General features: G+C 44.0%; 2 protein-coding genes across 3 annotated transcripts in view; both read right to left on the bottom strand.

The window, feature by feature from the left end:
* LOC308479530 (acidic mammalian chitinase-like) overlaps positions 1–3,751 on the bottom strand; it is a gene marked incomplete at its 3' end in the record, with an annotated part of 31,176 nt that extends 27,425 nt beyond the window's left edge. Inside the window, exons 1-3 of the mRNA XM_081010237.1 lie at positions 3,708–3,751; positions 2,931–3,071; positions 1,115–1,153 (exon numbers count right to left, since the gene is read on the bottom strand). Coding sequence (XP_080866363.1) covers positions 1,115–1,139 — 25 coding nt within the window. The 5' untranslated portion in view covers positions 1,140–1,153; positions 2,931–3,071; positions 3,708–3,751. The remainder of the gene's footprint in view (positions 1–1,114; positions 1,154–2,930; positions 3,072–3,707) is intronic.
* A 3,192-nt stretch (positions 3,752–6,943) lies between these two features.
* LOC308479429 (acidic mammalian chitinase-like) lies at positions 6,944–13,858 on the bottom strand. Of its 2 annotated transcripts, none has more exons than XM_081010133.1 (9): positions 13,685–13,858; positions 12,708–12,764; positions 11,772–11,937; positions 11,523–11,647; positions 10,282–10,402; positions 10,007–10,192; positions 9,194–9,310; positions 8,250–8,385; positions 6,944–7,279 (listed from the first exon to the last, which is right to left on the bottom strand). In XM_081010133.1, the coding sequence occupies exons 1-9, from the start codon at positions 13,825–13,827 to the stop codon at positions 7,014–7,016; spliced, it is 1,317 nt and encodes a 438-aa protein (XP_080866259.1). In that variant the 5' UTR covers positions 13,828–13,858; the 3' UTR covers positions 6,944–7,013. The 2 variants fall into 2 exon arrangements, with proteins under 2 accessions (XP_080866259.1, XP_080866258.1); XM_081010132.1 differs by lacking the exon at positions 13,685–13,858 and adding an exon at positions 12,882–12,953.
* Between the last annotated feature and the right edge of the window lie 7,291 nt (positions 13,859–21,149).

The following is a 21,149-nucleotide window of genomic DNA, read 5'->3' on the forward strand; positions in this document are numbered from 1 at the left end:
ATTTGGCCTCACTAGGCTGTTTTCTCCCAACCACATGAACCTGTTATCCATCTGAAGCCATATGTGACATCAGCTTTGGGGCGGATAAAGTTGTGGCTTCCTGCCAAACATGAGGTATGTATGAGATGCCTGTGTAAAGCCAAACATCCCAGAAAGCGTATAAATGCTATCTTGGTAGTCAAGATAACCCTGGGACTAATTGGTACCTGCTGTGAAATTGCTCTCACATATGTGTATCTGTTTCCTTTGATATGCTTATCTGCTGTCTGAGTGCTTGGCTGCTGGCCTAGGGAGATGGAAGTCAGGAGCTACCCATGCAACCTGGACCCTTGACACCTATTCCTTCACCTGTCAGATGGATGGATGGATGAGAGTTGGGAACAGGCCTTCAGGCAGGTGGGATTAATTGGACTACTGCACCAGAAGTCCAATTTCTGTAGAAGTAATACATAAATGCTTGGTCGGGCATGGACAGTCACGACATGCTTGCTACTTCAATGTCCATTCCAAGACGGAGCAGCAAGAATCTCTGCATTGCGTTGTAAGTGTCTCTGGCGCTTTTGTCATCCTTGTTTGGAATCCCTGCAATAAACCACTCACCCAGGCCCACTTTCAGGCCTGTGGGACAGAACAGTGCCTATCAGCTGGTTGGCAGTGCCTGCAAATCCCTGTGTCTATGCTGATGTGGTTTGCATCCAGTGTTACACTGGCATCAAGTGATTGACAGGTGGGTAGTCCACAGCGGGTAGAGGAAGTCAAAATACAGCCCGCCCACCAGATCCAGTTACCCTTTATTCCAATCCTCATGCATCTGGCCTCCACATATTGATACACAGCGGCCTACATGCATGGACAGGAATTGTGTTAGTACAATTCAATTTTCTGGAGTACCAGCTGATTTTAGCCCCCAAAGAGAAAAGGATACAGGGCTCTGTATTTTTTCTCTCTTGGGAAGAAAGTAGTGTGGGGAGGTGTTGCCTGATAAAACTAAACCCTTGGAGAAAGAATTATGGAATTATATATAACAAGGAGCTCTTCCCCCACATCATTTATATGAAATTGTTTTATTTATTTATTAGTTATCATGAAACACAGATACTAATACAACACTCACCTGCACACAGTAGTAGCTTCCCCATACTGACACTTGCACCTAGGCAAAAATGCAGGAAGAGGGAAGGAGATACAGAAAAATTTATGGATCTGCCTTAATACAAAATCTGCCCATGCTTAATAACACACCCCTGAGTGCTGTGTCTGTCTCTGTATGTGTGTGTGTGTGACTAGTATATATATGACTAGTTCTCCATCTACATAAAAAAGCTCTCTCACCTGGGCCAGGAGCAATCACCCTAGCTAATTACATGGAGGGTTATTATATGGATGCTGTAGCATATTTGAATGTATCTCATTGAATCTGCAGTTACTGTACCATTCTTCAAGTAGCTGGTTATGCTATATGGTATAGGGGGCATCCAACTAAATAGGTCTGCTAGCGCAAGGAAGGGTTGGGGAAATCCCCAGAACAGATTGTAGCATGCCAATATATTAATACAAAGGTTTTTTTAAATGTCAGTATCTTTAGTAGTTCCATATACACAGCAAAGTTTTAGTAATTCTTCAGTAAATAGGAACACAGAAATCTGCCTTACACTGTGTCAGGTCATTGGTCAATCTAGCTCCCGGTAACAGGCTTTCAGGCAAGAGTCTTTCCTAGTCCTACCAAGGATTGAACCTGGGACCTTTTGTATGCAAAGCATGTACTCTACCACTAATCTACAGCCCTTCCATAGTCCCATGGAGCACATGTGACCCCTGTAGTAATCAGCTACCCATTCTGCATTGGAGCTTTGATTAAGATAGCAGGACTGCTGCCTGGCTAGTTTGTTAACGTTAGCAAAGCACAATTTTTAAAACAGCAACAACAACCATAACAGCAAAAGTTATTTATATGGCGCTTCAGAAAATTATGTACTGTACATGCTTTAAAAAGAGACAGGTTGCAAGCTTACAACAATTTAAAGATGCTACTTATAATGAAAACATTGCAACATAACAAGGAGAATACAGGGTATAAAACTCTAAGGAAGGTGGCAACCCAAGACAAACAGCTGAACCCTAGACCATGGGTAGGCAAACTAAGGCCCGGGGGCCAGATCTGGCCCAATCGCCTTCAAAATCCGGCCCGCGGATGGTCCGGGAATCAGCTTGATTTTACATGAGTAAAATGTGTGCTTTTGTTTAAAATGCATCTCTCAGTTATTTGTGGGGCATAGGAATTCGTTCTTTTTTTCCTTCAAAATATAGTCCGGCCCCCAACAAGGTCTGAGGGACAGTGGACCGGCCCCCTGCTGAAAAAGTTTGCTGACCCCTGCTCTAGACTGTAACAGCAAAACAACTCTAATGAGTCTAGGGCCCAGCCAGCCCAGCCACTAGACAGGGTGAGGCCACTGCCTCAGGCAGAAGAAGCTCTCCAGGTACTGATTTCAGCCTTCAGGGGTGAGATCTCACGCAAAATCAGGGCCAGCTTGCCCAAAAATGGCACCAATGGCAGCAGGGCTTTTCCGCCAGTGGTGAATGTGACAGAGTGGGAGGCAGCAGTGGCAGCAGCAGCAGGTATGGTGGTGGCGGTGGCGGCAAGGCGGGGTAGCACTTTCCCTTTTGCCTCAAGCGGAAAAATGGAATGTTCCACCTCTGGTCTAGGGGGTTCTGTAGCGTATTGCAGTAATGGAAAACTTAGAAATTATATGACAGCATCATTCCATATGTTTTGCCAATACTCATTCAATAGTTCACACCCTTTAAGTAATTTGTATTTTCATAAATGTACCTTCCACCTATTCAGCATGAGATCCAACCCACATAACAAAGCCTAAACACCTACACAGAACTCCTTTTAATTTTAGATGGTTATTCATGCAACTACAGACCTGTCAAAATCCTGCAATTCAAAGAGCACGATTCTCTGTAGCATTCAGTCTCTGCCTACTGCATGTCTCAGAAAGCACCTTTTTATACATTTTGCTTCCTCACTCTCCACGCCCTATATTCTTGATATTCTGAGGCAATACCTGAAAAGAAAAGGAAGTTATAAGACAGAAATGTTGTGATGAAACATGGTATGAAGTAACTGCCAAAAGAGATATTGATATCCCTCTCTGTCAGTTATGCAACTGGTCCAGGAAGAGACCTTTGATCCCACACAGGTATGTCCATTTCCACCACAACAATATTTACAAATAAATTAAGATTAATCTGTTTGCATCCATGACCTGAAATTGTTCCATGAGAGAGCGTTATTCAAATATATTCTAGCATTATCTCGTCCAGGGCTCTTCGGCTTTTTCACACTCAGGAGCACACAATATTAACTACAGCCTGAAACATGGAACCCATTTTTAATTTGTTAATCATATTTGTTCACCTTAATTTAATTTGCTAATTTGTTAATCTTCCCTGCCTAGAAGAGTGAATTTTGATTCATGCAGCTTGTATTGCAGAGCAGAGCAAAGCAAAGAGGCTGAACGTTCCATCTTCCATAAAGCTTTTAAAGGTACAAGACACTGATCCTCCTTCACATCTGCTTCTGAAAATAAGTGACACATAGAAATGTGGAGAAGTGCTCTCTCTCTTTCACACATACACAAACACTGGCATAGCTCAGACTTCCAACATAAGTTGTTAAAAGGTAACAAGATCTTCAATACCTGATCGAGTATAAAAGAATCCTACTGCTTTGCAAGGAATCTCTACCTCTTCTCAAACTTTACCTCACAAAGCACCTTGTTTGACACAGTGTAGGATCTGCAAGAACACAATACAATAATGACAAGCAGCTGGTACTCAGAATGCAAATAAAGCAGCTGATGAATAGCAAGATAACCAATTTCTCCTCCTCATGAGCCCCAGAAGCACAGCTTTGTAAAGTTGCATTAGCCCTGGACTGGCCTGGTACACAGACCAATTGAGACACCTCTTCTGGAGCTCTTACAATGAAATTCTTAGGGTTGAGTTTAAAAGAACAACAACGTAAGGTAAGGTAAAGTTTTGAGAATGTTCTTTTTGAGCTCCTCCTGAGTTTCAACCTTCCCCTGGAGAAATTCTCCATACTGGCACAAATACACACACATACCTCCAAATTTCACCATCCATGAATTTTGGGCGCAACTGTGAATCCAGTGTTACCACTGAGTAACATCATTTTAAAAGCACTAAAGCCTTGGCCCCTATTCCTTACAGTCCTCCTTTATCATCACATGGCCTCCTTCATAGCCAGTCCCCCTCTCACAGCACATAGATTCCCTCTAAAATGGATTTGCTTAAACCTTCAGTGAACACCCCAAACAGGTAGTGTTTTATGGCAGTGATTCTGACTTCAACATAAGTCCTGCTAAAAGAAAAGGAGTGCAACTGCCTAAAGCCCTTGGTTAGTGGCTGGAACCATTGCCTTCAGCCTTGCCTCTGCAGCCAAAGGGCAACTGTTGTAGCAGACTTCTTTCAGGAAAGGAAGGCAGAGCAAGCTTCCAGAAGCTTAAGGTCCTTTAGACAATTGTTAAGTCAGGTCAATCTTCTGCATCCTGAGAGGTAGAGGGTACAATCCCTCAGGCATCCTTGATCCTCTGGCTAATGACTTTGGCTAGATTGCCTTTCCTTTTCCTACACCACCCACAGGACAACAGACAACTTGTGATGTCCTTGACCTTGTAACGATCTTATCACTTGTTCATTGTTCCATCCAAATATCCTGTATGCTGCCCAACATACAGTTTCCCACCTTGAAAGTTTGCCTCAGAAGCAAAAAAACAAATACACTGTTAATTCTCCTGCCTGTAGCAAAATGAGCTCAATTGTAACCCAAATATTAGCTCTTGTTAGCAGTAGTCATTTGAAATAATTGTAGGCGATTGAGCAGCTTTTATTGGAGTATTATGTCTGAGTAAACGAATATGTTCATATCAGACAAAGGGTCTTTCATGGGATCTGTGAGGGATCCTATGAAGGATTCATGGAGGACAAGTCTATCAATAGCTACTAGCCATGATGAAGGGCATACTCTGCCTTTCCCCCTTGCTCCCCCCTCACCCCCTTTAGTTGGCTCTGGGAGCCTCAGAAGAACCCCGCGAATAAGGGGAGGGTGCAGAGGGGAGAACGATTCACCAGAAAAGCTGAAATGCTTGCCCTGAAAGAACATTGCTTAATGCAATGTTGATTTCCATTATACAGCAGCTGGATAATTGAAATATTACTGTTTTTCATCACTGAAATTTTAAAATCTTATTGACACAACAAGAATTTCCACAAAAATCTTTCCATTGGAAAATAAATCTGCTCTTCAGGGCCAGATCAAATGATAATTAAGATCAGGGCCAGCCCACCCATGAGGCAGACTGAAGCAGCTGCCTCAGGCAGTGGAAATGAAAGAGGCAGTGCCCCTGTGGGCAAATCAGTCCCTCCCCACCACCTCCACCACCAGTGAAGAAGCATTGCCAGCAGCAGCACCACTTTCCAGCAAGATCTCATGAGATCATCTCCACTGCCGGGGGCACTGGTGAGAGTACCACCTCTACAGCTTCCCAGGTAAGAGTTGTGACATGGTGCCGCAGCATGGCAGCATGATCCTGTTTCCCCTCAGATGGTGAAATAGGACACGCTCCCCCGGTTTAGATGTATTAAAATCACACTTGCTTTTCCATTTGTTTCTGCCATCTCAAATGGGAAAGATTTGTGTTAATGGATCAGTGTCAAGAATCCTACTCTTTATATAGATGGATTCAAGGCTGTGGGTGGCTACAGGCTGCCCCCAAGGTATTCCAGCCACAAGTATGATGGCAGCCAGCTCATTCACAGATCAGGTTCCATGTGGATTTCCATTGCAATAACTGAGCTAAAAGTCACTCTATGGTGGGAAATGGGCCTTGGTTGTGTCCGAAGGTTCAAGCCTCAAGCCTGTAATTATATTTTTCATAAGATGCCTGGAGGACGGAGCAACTTCCTATCTTCACTTAGTTTGACTTACTGTAAACCACCATACACTTTCTCGTATTCAGTCTTGGATTCTTGAGTTCTGGAAAGTGATATGCACCCAGTATTTACTGTCTTGCGTGAGTTGTGAAACACCAAAGAGAAAGCACCTTTCCCATAGATCCTATGCAAAACCCTGCTGATGGAGGACAACTTATGGAAGCAGAGTATAATTAAGCCGAGTAGCTCAGTGGGAGACCACATGAGCTGATACAGATCTCAGTAGCAGCCAGTATACCAGAGTACACTGAATAGGAGCGTACTTAATAGACAACAGATCTTATTCTGCCAAAGTTATGAGATGGATAGTGAAGCCATTTCTCCCTATTCAACCAGTTGAACTAGGCACTAGCAAACACTCTATGGTGGGTGATGTGGGTGGGAAGACACACTGAAACTCAATCTTAAATAGGGAAAGGCACATCAGAATAAGGCCTGCATCTGAACAATGCTGGAGGAGATTGCAAATTTGAGTAAGGAGAGCTAGAAAGGTGTCTGCCAGCAAGCAGCAAAGAGGCAATTAATGTTCTCATATTGTGGTTGTCTTACATAAGCTGTTGCTGCTTTAACTTTGACTTTTCACAATCCCAGGCATCTCTACTTGAAAAAAAGCATCAGCTAGTGTGTGATGGGGAAAACCTCTCCCTGAGACTCTGAAGAGCTACAGCCAATACTGGGCTATGTGGACAAGAAAACGGACCTAAGATAAGGCAATTTCCTATGGTTCTAGTTGTTATGCTAAGGTTTGCTCTACCAAAATAGGATGCAAGTCACTACTTTAAAGCAGCAAATTGTTTCTAAACTGCCTTATAAAATCAGTGACTCGCATCCTGTTTTGATGCATAGTATTAATAATGGTTCTTATTATTGTGTACTGGCTTTGAATTGATTGTGTACTGGAACCCCATGGCTGTTTCACAATTTTATTTAGGAGAAGAGGAGACTTCCACAGTAAGCCTGATCTTTGTTGTTTGTTTGGGGTAGTGTTCATATTATGGGTAGTCACAGCATTTGCAGCTGTCTTTGAAGACCAGGCCAGCTGCACAATTAAATTGAAAAGTCCGGTTTCCCGCACAAATGTAGAATTTTGACTTGTCTTTGGGGTCTGCATGGATGCCATCAACTTTCCCAACACAAAAAGTTTCATCTCCTGAATCCCCTGGCGTCGTGACGACAGGAACAACTGTGGGTGTAACTGAAGGATCAACCGTAGGTGTACTTGGAGGATCAACCAGAGGGCAGTTTGGCACAATGGGATCTGAAACAAAATTGAACAGCTAGTGTTAACAGTTGTGATATTCTCATTTATACACACAGAGACACTTTTCTCTTTTCCCTGTTCTCCTCATCTCCCTCAGTTCCACTGCATGAGCATGGTGGATGCAACTGAGGGAGAAGACTACAGAGTTTTTCAGTTCCCTACCAAAGTCCATTCCCCAAGTCAAGGAAATGATAGCTCTCTCTCAGATATCAGAGTTTTCAGATATATCAAGCTGGTCAAACTGTAGGCTAAGAACCAGTAATGGGCCTCAGCACCACTGCCCATTTCCTGGATGTACCATAGGCTTTTGGTTGGACCAACAGCAACCGACCCCAACATGTGCAGTGCAGAGGTGTATGTGTGTGCAGGAGCTGGTTAGAGAACAAGGCTTTAACATGCTAAGATGGAGGCAGGGGGAAGGAAGAGAATAGAATAAAGGAAATGGGCAGAGTGGCTAGCCAAGTCTGAGGGAAGGAAAAGAGAAAATGGGAAGGAGGGAGGCAAAAGGGACAGATGGGCTGAGGGAGAAGAAAAGAAGGAACCATTTCTGAAGAGGAATTAGATATCAACAGAATATGATGTCGGTAATTGCCAACTGATTATGTCAAACTCTGTCTCCATCCTCCACCATTTGTGACTGGCTCTGCCTCGGCACCATCCTTTTGTGAATGCACATTTACAGTGCATGTGGCCATAGTTCCCAGCCTTCTTGAGTGAGCTAGAAATTTTGAGAACCCCTGGTGTGGGTGAAAGAGAAGGCTTCTCAAGCACCAAACCAGCCAAGTAATAATATAGAGGCACTTCTGCTCCAACACAGTCGCCTAGGTTGTCATTATTGTAACTATTGGGAAAGGCCAGCAAGAGGGACACCAACAATTCAGGCTTGCTCAGAATATGTTATGCACTTTTCATTCCCATCTCAATACTAGAGAAGATGAAAAAGTTGCCCTCCATCACACTCTCTTACCATTTGTTTCAAGCAATCGCTTCAGCTCAGTTATTAAAGGATTTATTCCCTGATTACATTCAGTACCACGGAAGTCATCCAAGTCTATGGCCCAAACCATGGCGCCTCCAAACTTATGCTCTTTCAGATATTTGGCCTACAATTTTAAGAAATGTAAAAATTGACTATATATTCTGATTTGCCATCAAGTGTAAACAGATGCAATGGAATCACCCAAAAAAGGTAGACAGAAATAGATGATATAACAGTTAGTATATCATTACCCTCCATAGAATTAATTCATTAAAAAGAACTGTCTTTGACCCACCCATTAGACCTTCCAGGGTTTAGGGGCTTCTAAATTTAGAAATGATAAGATTAAGGGTGAGGATAGAGAAATCATTCTGTATCAATTGTGCATGTGTTCATTCAAGTTTATTCCATCCCATTTCCACATTAATCTGTGATATATCTGCATACAACAAGTCCGTATGAACATTTGTATCTAAATATGTATTTTATCACAAAATATGGATTTAAAAACTTAAACTCATTTCTATCTTAAAATACTTTTTTTTTCATGCATCCAAATATGTTATTTGAGCCAAGAAGTTTATCACAACATTTGGAGAAGTGTGGAATCTGAGGGATAATTATGTTCTGGTCTGGCTTTAGGCCAGGCAGTACAAATTGGTTTGGTTCATTTAAAGTATGGACCAGACAAAAATCTCCTCCAACTATCATACAATGGTACAAATGTTTAACTTACTGCTCTCCCTGCAGTTAATTTAACAACAGGGAGACATGTTAGACATTTATAAAATTGTATGGCAAGGAAAAAGAGGGTAAAGTTCAATCATTCTCCCTTCAGTAACAAGTGTAATCATGTATGTCTCAACATCAGAAATAAATATTTTAGAGATAGAATTAGTAAATAAAGTTTTAAAACAAACAAAAAGACTTACTTTGTGTCTATAACTACAAATATCATCATATGTAACCCATACATTCCCCTTGTAGGCATATGGGACTTTTTGATCCTCCAGCCATCGTACTTCAGCATCCTTTAGGAAAGCGCACACCTATCAAAAACAGGAAATTAATGAGATTATCCAGACTTGCCTTGAAACAAATAAGCTATTGCTTTTTTGCTTTGAGTCAAAGGCCATCTAGTCTAAGCTCCTGCTGATACAGGAAATCCAATACTTTAGCATCCCTGATAGGTAGCTATCCACATAACTGAACAATGCCTGGCTGAAAATTAGGCAGCTTGATTTAGACTCACTGAGGACTTGACATGTACAGTCGTACCTTGGATCTCAAACGCCTTGGCTCCTGGACAAATCGGCTCCCAAACAATCAAAACCCAGAAGTGAGTGTTCTGGTTTTCAAACGTTCTTTTGGAAGCCAAACGTCCAATGGGGCTTCCACAGCTTCTGATTGGCTGCAGGAGCTTCCTACAGCTAATCAGAAGCCGCGCTTTGGTTTCTGAACATTTTGGAAGTCGAACAGACTTCTGGAACGGTTTCCATTCGACTTCCAAGGCACGACTGTAATGCAGAAACGATGGTGGGCAAGTAAGTTTGTCTTTCAACTCTTCTGGTATCTCATGAAAGGACGAAGGAGGTTTGTGGACCTTTTCCCCCCAATGCAAATATGAACTGCATCACAGTAACAGCAACAGTAAATATTCTCAGTAACAGCAACAAACCTCAACCTTTTATATGTGTAATTATAAAAGTCATTATTACGAAGCATCATGTTCTCAGGTTTCATACCTCAAAGTAAGCCCAATATCCAGCCTCCTCTGTATACGGCCCTGGGGGGCCAGCACCAGAGACTGAAGCACAGAGACCTGTGCTGCCACTATTACTGAGCGTGAAAGAACGCCCATAGGTGGGGAATCCCATGAGGAGTTTCTCAGCCGGGGCCCCTTGGTCCCTCCAATACTCCATCGCATACGCCTGCCAAAACACAAAGAGGTGCATCTTTTACAATATATTTTAATCTTACTAGATAGATAAGAAAGGGGCGTCAAGGGATCTTTACTCACGCAGTTGAAATAGTCGACATCACACCAGTCAGAACCTGAGTACAGGGGGCTGTTGCATCCAGTGGTACTATCCCAGTCACCATGGAAGTCATACGTCATCACGCTGATGAAATCCATGAGTCTGATGCAAATCAGTAATCATCCATTAGTAAGCGGTGGCTCACCAAGCACTGAATTCAACCACTGTGTCATTGTGGTTTGCTCTTGTGGGGAAATGAACTAAAATGCCACCAGTCAAATGGAGCATCATTTTGCACTTACTGAATCTGACTCCCATATACATAGACTTCCCCTTGCCCTTGTAAGATATGGAAAATATGCAGTTCAGTCCTATGGATCAGAAGTCCAACCTGGCTGACAGAAGGTTCTCTGATTCAATGGGGGGGGGGGTGTCACTTGACTGGAAAGGGTTTGTGAATTCCCTCTTTCCCCTCACACAGCCTACTATGTTATTCCAAAAGATCTACCAACGCATTTGAGCAGATCTGAGGGAAGTGCAGAGAGAAGAGAAAATCAGGAAAAATTGTCTTCCTCCTTTCCATCAACAGAAACTTGTAGTAGGCCCAAGAGCCTTCCATCAGCAAAGGGTCACAACTGGATACAACCTATGGCTATGAGTGAGGGGGGAGCACAAACCACCCTACTCCCGTTTTTAATTACTTTTGTCTACTATTATTTTTGTTAAGAAAGAAAAGCAATTGCCAAAACATGTTTTTGCATTGTTACATGGTTACAATATAGACTGCGTTCTGAATAAAAAGTGTCCATTACTCTTGTAAATCAGTTAAAATTTATTCTTCCTTTATCCATTAATACATCCATCTCAGCAATCTCTCAGACTTTGAGGAGCCACTGCAATCCTAACAGCAACAGCCCAACACTCATCCACACCTAATGAATCACCCAGGATCTTTTACAAGGGTTATTAAAACCCTGATCTTAAAAACACTGGTTTGGAAATCCCATTCATTTCAAGAGAATTGTCAGTCCTGGTAAATTTGAGGAGCTCATGTGCAGTGTCAAAAACCGACCCTAGTAATGTGTGTTTTTACAAAGGGTGCATTTATTGTGCCTTTTGTTTTACTGATACTCATAATAAATATGTTGTATTTAGGAAAGATGGCCATTATGATTTCAACCTGTTCCTGTATTTATAAAAGGAGAGGGTGTACTTTCTGCATGCAATAACTGTGCAAGATCACATTGAATTAGACCCATGGTATCTTGAGAATTCTACTTACTGCCCTAGCTTAGCAATTTCATATCCAGCATCAATCGTTTCCACACCAGCAGACACTGCCGCTGTGATCAGTAGACTAGACGCCCCACTTCTTGCAGCTTCCTGTGTAAAGGCATCCCGCATTTCCTATGATACAAGAATGGTGAGCAATGCTTATTCAACAGAATAAATGAATTTATTAATGTCTTGAGTAAAGCAGGTAAAATTGTCAAAAATATTTGCAACTGGTGTATTCAGGTGACTTTCCTACCTGAACCAGGGTGGTAAAGCGTTGCTTGTCTTCAGAAGGGCTTCCCCTAGAGCCTGGGTATTCAAAGTCTAGGTCAATTCCATCAAAACCATATTTACGGAGGTATGCAATCACTGAATTTATGAAGGTCTTGCGGTTTGCAGCTGTAGAAACCATGATGGTGAACCTGTGGAGAAGTCCACTCTTAAATAGGATTTCTTTTTTTCTGCTAGTGCAGACAAAAACAAACTTTAGGGCATAACACAGCAGAGTTAAGCACTCTTCATTAATTCTTTGTTTACAAATATCTGGGACTTAGAAGTGCTTCATATGAGCTGGAGCATGTGCTGAACATAATCATGCTGAACCACAACATTTCAATATTTTCCAAAACCCATTTTTGCCATCATCACTGTACTCATTATCATGCCTTATTACATTAATGCTTATTTCTCTGTTGAATACAAATTATAAATCTTGACAAAGAGCGTTTCTGATCTTTGAAGTAATATCACACTTCAGTGCAATGCAAATCAGCTTGGCTTTACTCAATGCAGATTAGCAGGAGACAGGATCTGCAAAGTTTTACCTTGTGTGCATAAAAAATGGTTTGTTTATTAGATGCTGACAAAAGTCTTTGACCATGTACAGAGGGCCTCTCCACAACAGCACACCAATAAATAATATAGGCATTGTGACAAGAATTGGTGTTGAGCAATTAACACCTTCCAGCAACCAGCCTCACAATCATTCCTTTGGGCATGATCACTGAAAAACTGCAGAGTATTATTTTTTTAAAACCTACCATAAGTAGGGTTACATATTTCATCAGAATTCAATGAACCTAGCAGAACAAGGCATAATGTCCCATGAAGTGGAATCAGGCTATGTATGGTGTTATCAGAAACCTTCTCACCATCAGTGGCGCCAGCATAAAATGAATAGGAAAAGACTCACAATTCAGTGCCAAAGTTCCATCCTCCAATTGAGAGCAGTGTCACCAGTTCTGAATTCCTGTGAGAAAAGGCAGACACAGTACAAACAGCACAATTATTTTGCTGCTTTTAAACACCCCTCCCTCAACATGATTTTCTTTAATGATAAAGAAAAATGACAGTGTTTGCACTGCACCTTTGAACTATAAAATCTGGCTGTGCAGCCACACTGACACTGGTAGCCACTTGCTCACATCACCCTTTGCCATACAATGGAATTATGCAGCATGTGCAATGCAGCACTGATGACCCAATATCTGAAACCAGAAGGAATCCATGAGATCTCACCCTTGTTTGACACATTATGTCACTCCCATGAATGCAGGCACAACAGCAGATTCCTCTTCTACCAAAATGAGTTGCATGCAACATGTGAACAACAGAATTATAGAGTGAAGTAGTGAAAGAAATCCAAAATTTACTCTGCCACTACCTTCAGAGACAAGAATCAACAGCAACCAAATTCTTCTGTGCCACAGATGCAGGCACAAGAAGGAGATATGTGTCTGTACTGGTGCTGTGCTGATAGTTTATTCTGTATTTATAGCTGTTGGAAAGTATGGGTAATATCCAGCTAAGTCATTACAGTGTGACATCAATGGACTTTATTTACGCCCATTGATTTAAATGAGTGGCTTCCAGCAAGGTAGTTCTATTAGCACATGAATTTCTGGCTGCACTTTGGAACTTCCACACCCTCTCCTTTGCCCATGCATGCCTCAAATGTGTTCTGTAGGTTCCCCCAACTCTCCAGAACTGATATGGGGAGGGAGCAAGGGGCATGTGGGGAAAAGAGAGGGGGGAGCAGCCAGAGGCCTAGCACTATTGAAACTACTTCATTGGATATCACTCAACTGGTCTTCTCTATCATTGTTTATCACCCTGTATTTATAAGCAGGATTCAGATAAGCTACCTTAACACAACTTCATAATTCTGACCTCTCTTTCAATGCTTGGATCCGAGGGAAGAGTTCTTCATCATTCCATTCATAAGGTGCTATCTCATTGTTTTTCATAGTAACAAAGGCATAACACAAGTGGGTGCAAAGCTGTGGGTCGACATTTTCCGGGAAATACGTCATAGGGCTTGGCCTATACTGAGACCAGTTGGTGAAGTAGCACACAAGTTTATAAGCTGTGCCTGGATGGAGAAAAGAAAACCACAGTTAATTAGGCAGAAGAAACCTCTGCTTGTGGCTTAGTCATGTCACACATTCAATGACTGATTCAAGTCACACAGGGTTTGTTCTTACATGCATTTTCTTCAGCAATAATATGACTAAACTAAGGATTTTTAGATTTTACATATCAGTTGAGCTGGACTTCTGTACAGTGGTACCTCGGGTTAAGAACGTAATTCGTTCCAGAGGTCCGTTCTTAACCTGAAACTGTTCTTAACCTGAGGTACCACTTTAGCTAATGGGGCCTCCTGCTGCTGCTGCTGCACCTCCACCACACGATTTCTGTTCTCACCCTGAAGCAAAGTTCTTAACCCAAGGTACTATTTCTGGGTTAGCGGAGTCTGTAACCTGAAGCGTCTGTAACCTGAAGCGTCTGTAACCCGAGGTACCACTGTATTTTATACTGAGGTATTTCTCTCTCCCTCATCTTCCAGTCCCTCTCCCTGTGACAACAACATGTCATTGCAACCTTGAGCTCAGTTATCCCCATGAGTGCCATGTACTCCCTTGTACCAGGAACAGTCTGTACTCTTGCTTGTTCCTAGTAAATCATTGTCCCTACTGTGCCCCTATTTCTGTATTTTAGAGAAATTGGGGGAGGGGGCATCTTGTAAATGTTTCATTGGTGTGCCTTTATTTATCAGTGTCCAGTTCCTTCCATTAGTGGGAATCAGGTCATGATGCATCTTCACATACATAATGCAGCCACATGGACACAAACAAATAAAATGAATAAGCTGCTTACCCAGCTGCAGGTGCAGCAAAATGGCCAGGCCTGCAAAAAAAAATGACAGAATAAGAATAATAGAAAAAGAGCAAGTGAGAAACACCATGAGCAGGGTTCCATTCCATTGTTAATGTTTTCCCAGCGTCCATAAAGCTACCCAGAGGCCAAAAGTGCATTATATCTAAGAATAAAAACCTATCCCATGGCCAACAGTAGGAGGACTTGAAGTTGTGATACATTCCCAGCTCTACTACTTACACTGGCCAGGCAACCTTCACTGAATCAGCTGCCAAGCTCCTTCTTGTGTCCCGCCTCCCCATGCCCCAATGCTAAGGGAGATGACAGAGAAACAGTTTGGCCTTTTGAATTTGGAGACTGTGTGTTTGATGAAGTGGAGATATCCCTGGAGTGCAATTGTTGTCTTTGAGGGGTTGGTGCAAGATGAGCAGCTTTCCTGTCGGCGCCACTATGAGCTGCTTATATATTTGTGAACGAATTGAATGCTATCAAAGCACTGATGCTTTCTGAGCCAAAGAAACCTAAACTCAGAAGTGCCTCTGAAATTCCCACTTGGGAAAGTGAGTTGCCAGTAATAAGACTTCCTGATCTCATATCGGGCCATCAAATGACCCTGACCACAAAGAAACTGTTCACCCACTGAATCTGCCCTTAAGCAAATGTTTTAGCAAAGTTTTTGTATTAATGCAAAACTTAATAGGGAAAAAGTCATAATGCAAAGCTTTCCAGGGATGTTTTTTTTTAAAAATCTGGTTTCAACAGTTGGCAGGTCTTGAGAATGCAGGAGTGACTTACCAACCCACAGCAGAAATTTCCCCATCTTTCCTCCTGACTTCGAATGGAAGTCCAGATCAGGAGATGAGCAAGGCTTTATATGGAGGCTGAAATATCAGCTATCACTGTGGAACCCACACACCTGTGGTGCACCCACCAGATTGCATACTACCCAGACAAATAGAACAATCAATAAAATCTCATGTATTCAAGGGCAACAGCAACTTGAGCATCTGACTATCACTTCAAAAGTCTCTACCCTGGCAAAGACCTAAAGAGAACCCATGTGATATAATGGTCAGACTAGGGGAACTGCCCTTGGAACAATCACTACCAGGGATGGGAGGGGTGTGTCCATTTTGGTTCTCTCAGATTCTCATTTTTCCAATCTTCAATTCAGTTCTCTACATTTCTGCAGCAATTTTTTATTTTATTTTTGTCCTGGTGAAAATTCTTCGGCATTTTAGTGTGAATTTTTCCTAATAAACACATTTTTGGATGAAGTTTATTGTTGCTAGCAAGTTCTCCTAATATAATGCATGCTTGTGTGTTATTTTCACTAAGATACAGTTGTACCTTGGAAGTCGAACAGAATCTATTCCAGAAGTCCCTTCGACTTCCAAAACATTCAAAAACCAAATCACTGCTTCTGATTGGCTGCAGGAAGCTCCTACAGCCAATCAGAAGCCACAGAAGCCCCATCAGAAGTTTGGGTTCCAAAAGAACATTCTCAAACCGGAACTACCACTTCCAGGTTTGCGGCATTCAGGAGCCAAAATGTCCGAGTTCCAGGGCATTCGGGATCCAAGGTATGATTGCATTCATTTTGATGCACACTTTTTCCAAATATATGCATTTTTGTAAACATTTTTTCGTTGGAGAACTCCCTTGCAAAATTCGGGTAAGTGCGAATCTTGAAAGATGGTTGTGTTGTAGTTCGCATATTGTTTTGCAAATTTTATAGATTCAGTTTTAAATGTGAACTGAATTTCCATCCCCTGTTGCCTAACCCTACTTTATTCTCACGGGGTGCTGTGAGAATAAAATAGGCAAGAAACCCATCTATGTTCCCTGAGCTCCTTAGGGGGAGAGAAGGATATTCATGTAATAAAATAATAACAAATAAAACTGCAGGTGTCTTATCCTAGTGGGCCCAGCAAAAATGTGTGTCACCTGACAACAAATTCTCTTATTGTTTGCAATTATACCCCCATAACAAATTTGCATGACAAATACAGTCAGGCTCAGCTTTTGCATGCTTTTGAAAAATGGTGCAGAACATGATGTCACTGGTTTCTGCTTTTATGCATATTCAGATATATTTTGTTGCAGCTCCTAGTCAAATGTTTGTGTTGATCCATCATACATCCAGGACTGCATCGGCAGTTTCCATAATCAATTTTGAATCAGCAGGTGATGCTCTCTCTCCATGTTGATGGCAGGCTGGAAATAAAACATAGCACTAATATTCAAAGTACCCAGGGTTTTGATACAGTGGCAAGGAACCTCTGGCCCTCCAGATGGTGTTGGACCATGATGTTGGAGTCCCAACCAGCATGGGGGGAAATCAGGGATGATAGGAGTTGTAGTTCAAGAACATCTGGAAGGCCACAGGTTCCACAGCCCTGGTTTAATTAGGTGGTTCCATTTTGATGATGCTATTTGCTGAGCCAGTCATAGAGCAATTCAGATGTTCAACATCTGAGTTTCTCAGGTTCGTTGATTTGGATAGGGTGATATAAGAGAAGTGTAATGACTCAGTACTTCTTCAGTATTCCTCCCTTTTGGCATCTTTCTGCTGAATGCCCCTTGAATAAAGATAAATATTGGCAAGAGTGGAGCAAACATTTGATCAATCAGAGCAAACTCTTTGAAATGTTCTAACTGGGCATGGTGTCAACTTAACCTTCAGAATGTGACAAGTAGCTTGACTGATTGAACTTCATCTAATAATGAAAGAAAGTCAAGGCTATTTATTCTTGCCTCACCAGCCACCTCCCTCTGTTTGTACTTAGCCTGCCATATCCACAGCAAAGCAGTTTCTATTGTTTTGAAAATACCCATTTGGCTTTCCTATTCAACGGCCTTGGTTTGCCTTCACGTATGCAAAGCCAAAGTTAGACTCTTCCACAGCAATTATTCAGAGGGAAATGTTTTTATACACTTATTATGAAGGTTACATTGCTCACATTTCTATTTCTGGTCAACTGAAGCGAACAACACAAAAGCCATAGCATAAGATAGGGAAAGTTGGAGAATATTTTGGATGAGACCAGAAAGTAATTTTTTATACCTGAGCACCACATGATGATGACCATGGAGATTATGATGGTCTAGTTGGAAGGATTAAAAAAAAAAGTACAATTTTATAGATGTGTAGAGTTGAGAGGCTACAAAAACAGCCGAATGAATAGAACCAACCAGGAACAGAGTTGTCACCTAATGAAGTTGGAAGACTTCCTCATTAGGTCCTTTTTTACAGAAGTTGCTATAGCTATCTTTTAATGAATGCTCTTGGGGCAAAGGATTGAACTGAATGAACCAACTCCATAGTACTTTTTACACTTACAGATTGGGAATGTAAAGAGCAATTCTGTGTGTGTTTACTAAAAGATAAGACCCACTTTATTCAATGGCACTTAAAGCTGTGTGCATAGGATTGAAGCCGAATGCTGAGATACCGTATTTTTCGGACTATAGGACGCACCGGCCCATAGGACGCACCTAGTTTTCAGGGGGGGAAATCAAGGGAAAAAAATATTATTTCCCCCCCCCCCCCCGCAGCTCTGGGAGCAGCGGACAGGCTGCACGCAGCCTGTCCGCTACTCCAAGACCTTCTCCCTGCTTTTGCGGGAGGTGGCGGAATTCCCCCACCTCCCGCAAAAGCCCACAGGAGCCCCGCGCGACTCCTGCGGGTTTTCGACCAGGAGGGAGAAGGGACTGAAACGGCCAGTCAGTCCCTTCTCCCTCCTCGGGGAAAAGCCCCCAAGAGCGGCGCGCTCTTTAAAGGGTGTGCGGCTCCTGCAGGCTTTTCTAGGAGGTGGGGGAATTCCCCCCCTCGTAGAAAAGCCAGCAGAAGCCGCGGAGCCCCTTTAAAGAGCACGAGGCTTTTGCGGGCTTTTGCGGGAGATGGGGGAATTCCCCCATCTCCCGCAAAAGCCCAAAGGAGGGAGAAGGGACTGACTCGGCCAGTCAGTCCCTTCTCCCTCCTTGGGGAAAAGCCCCCAAGAGCCGCTTGCTCTTTAAAGGGTGTGCGGCTCCTGCGGGCTTTTCTAGGAGGTGGGGGAATTCCCCCACCTCCTAGAAAAGCCGCGGAGCCCCTTTAAAGAGCGCGCGGCTTTTGCCTGCTTTTGCGGGAGGTGGGGGAATTCCCCCATCTCCCGCAAAAGCCCAAAGGAGGGAGAAGGGACTGACTCGGCCAGTCAGTCCCTTCTCCCTCCTTGGGGAAAAGCCCCCAAGAGCCGCTTGCTCTTTAAAGGGTGTGCGGCTCCTGCGGGCTTTTCTAGGAGGTGGGGGAATTCCCCCACCTCCTAGAAAAGCCGCGGAGCCCCTTTAAAGAGCGCGCGGCTTTTGCCTGCTTTTGCGGGAGGTGGGGGAATTCCCCCATCTCCCGCAAAAGCCCAAAGGAGGGAGAAGGGACTGACTCGGCCAGTCAGTCCCTTCTCCCTCCTTGGGGAAAAGCCCCCAAGAGCCGCTTGCTCTTTAAAGGGTGTGCGGCTCCTGCGGGCTTTTCTAGGAGGTGGGGGAATTCCCCCACCTCCTAGAAAAGCCGCGGAGCCCCTTTAAAGAGCGCGCGGCTTTTGCCTGCTTTTGCGGGAGGTGGGGGAATTCCCCCATCTCCCGCAAAAGCCCAAAGGAGGGAGAAGGGACTGACTCGGCCAGTCAGTCCCTTCTCCCTCCTTGGGGAAAAGCCCCCAAGAGCCGCTTGCTCTTTAAAGGGTGTGCGGCTCCTGCGGGCTTTTCTAGGAGGTGGGGGAATTCCCCCACCTCCTAGAAAAGCCGCGGAGCCCCTTTAAAGAGCGCGCGGCTTTTGCCTGCTTTTGCGGGAGGTGGGGGAATTCCCCCATCTCCCGCAAAAGCCCAAAGGAGGGTTGGAGAGTAGCGGGAGGGCGTCGCGCGCCTTCCCGCTGCCCCCCATCCTCTGGGGCTGGCGATGGGGGAAGCGCTGCTTTCCCCACCGCCAGCCTCGAAGCCGGGTTGGAGGGTAGCGGCAAGGCGTCGCGCGCCTTCTCGCTGCCCCCCATCCTCTGGGGCTGGCGATGGGGGAAGCGCTGCTTTCCCCACCGCCAGCCTCGAAGCCGGGTTGGAGGGTAGCGGCAAGGCGTCGCGCGCCTTCCCGCTGCCCCCCATCCTCTGGGGCTGGCGATGGGGGAAGCGCTGCTTTCCCCACCGCCAGCCTCGAAGCCGGGTTGGAGGGTAGCGGCAAGGCGTCGCGCGCCTTCCCGCTGCCCCCCATCCTCTGGGGCTGGCGATGGGGGAAGCGCTGCTTTCCCCACCGCCAGCCTCGAAGCCGGGTTGGAGGGTAGCGGCAAGGCGTCGCGCGCCTTCTCGCTGCCCCCCATCCTCTGGGGCTGGCGATGGGGGAAGCGCTGCTTTCCCCCACCGCCAGCCTCAAAGAGCAGACTCTCCTGGCTTCAGCGGAAGCAACGCGAAGCCTCCGGAGCGCAGGCTTCGGAGGCTTCGCATTGCTATCGCTGAAGCCGAGGAGTCTGCATTCGCTCCATAGGACGCACACACATTTCCCCTTCATTTTTGGAGGGGAAAAAGTGCGTCCTATGGTCCGAAAAATACGGTATATCCATTTATCCAGGGCTACCCAGTGAATTAATGGAAATGGTGCATGTGAACTTAGGGCTTGTAGTAGTGATGTAAACATAATCCATTTTATCACTCACTTTATGACGCCACACTTTATGGAAACTATGATGACACTGCTGCTTTCTGAAGCAAATAAACAAATTGTGGATAATATAATCATGCTCCTAGCCTGATTAAAGATGCAGACATGCCACCCACATGGTACATTTGCTGGAAAAAACATCACTGAACACTGGTATACCTGAGCAATAATATGTGCTATGTGAAGTATGGACCCACCATATGGGCAGGCCGCAGGCCGGGTCTTCCTCTTATATAGCTGCTGGGATTGACAAGGCATCTGACCCTCACCTGAATCTCATCACTCTCCTGTAGCTGCCTTTGATTAGTTATCATTTAACTCTTGGGGGAAATAATTAGCATCACATGTCATGCGCATGGAAGTTGCCAAACCAATTAACCAACTAGAAGGATTACTGTTAATAGCACCAGTTTTCCTATAACTTGATATTGCTGGATAGTTTTGATGAACTGCAAAAGCATTTTTAGTTTGCTTTCTGTTGCCACCTGCAGCCTGCCCAGGCCCATAGTTGTGTATAGGATGCAGATCTGAAAGGGCCACATAGGGTAAACCACCCAAAAGGTATGCTGAAGAGTTTGCTAAAACAGTCATCGTAGATACAGCTGTTGTTAGTAACTCAGAGAAGGTTTAGGAACCTTCAAGCTTCCAAGAGGTCCAAAGTTTAACCTCAGAGGATGCTGAGCCGTGGTTAAATGCCATGAAGGCTGAACTTGATTCCTTAGAGAGGAACAAGACATGGGAACTAGTTCCAGGCCTGACCAGGCCACAAAAGGTTTACAAAGTTCAGCTATTGCAAAAGTTTTT

The sequence above is a fragment of the Podarcis pityusensis genome, assembly GCF_964106645.2.
Source record: "Podarcis pityusensis genome assembly, chromosome: 6".
NCBI lineage: Eukaryota > Metazoa > Chordata > Lepidosauria > Squamata > Lacertidae > Podarcis > Podarcis pityusensis.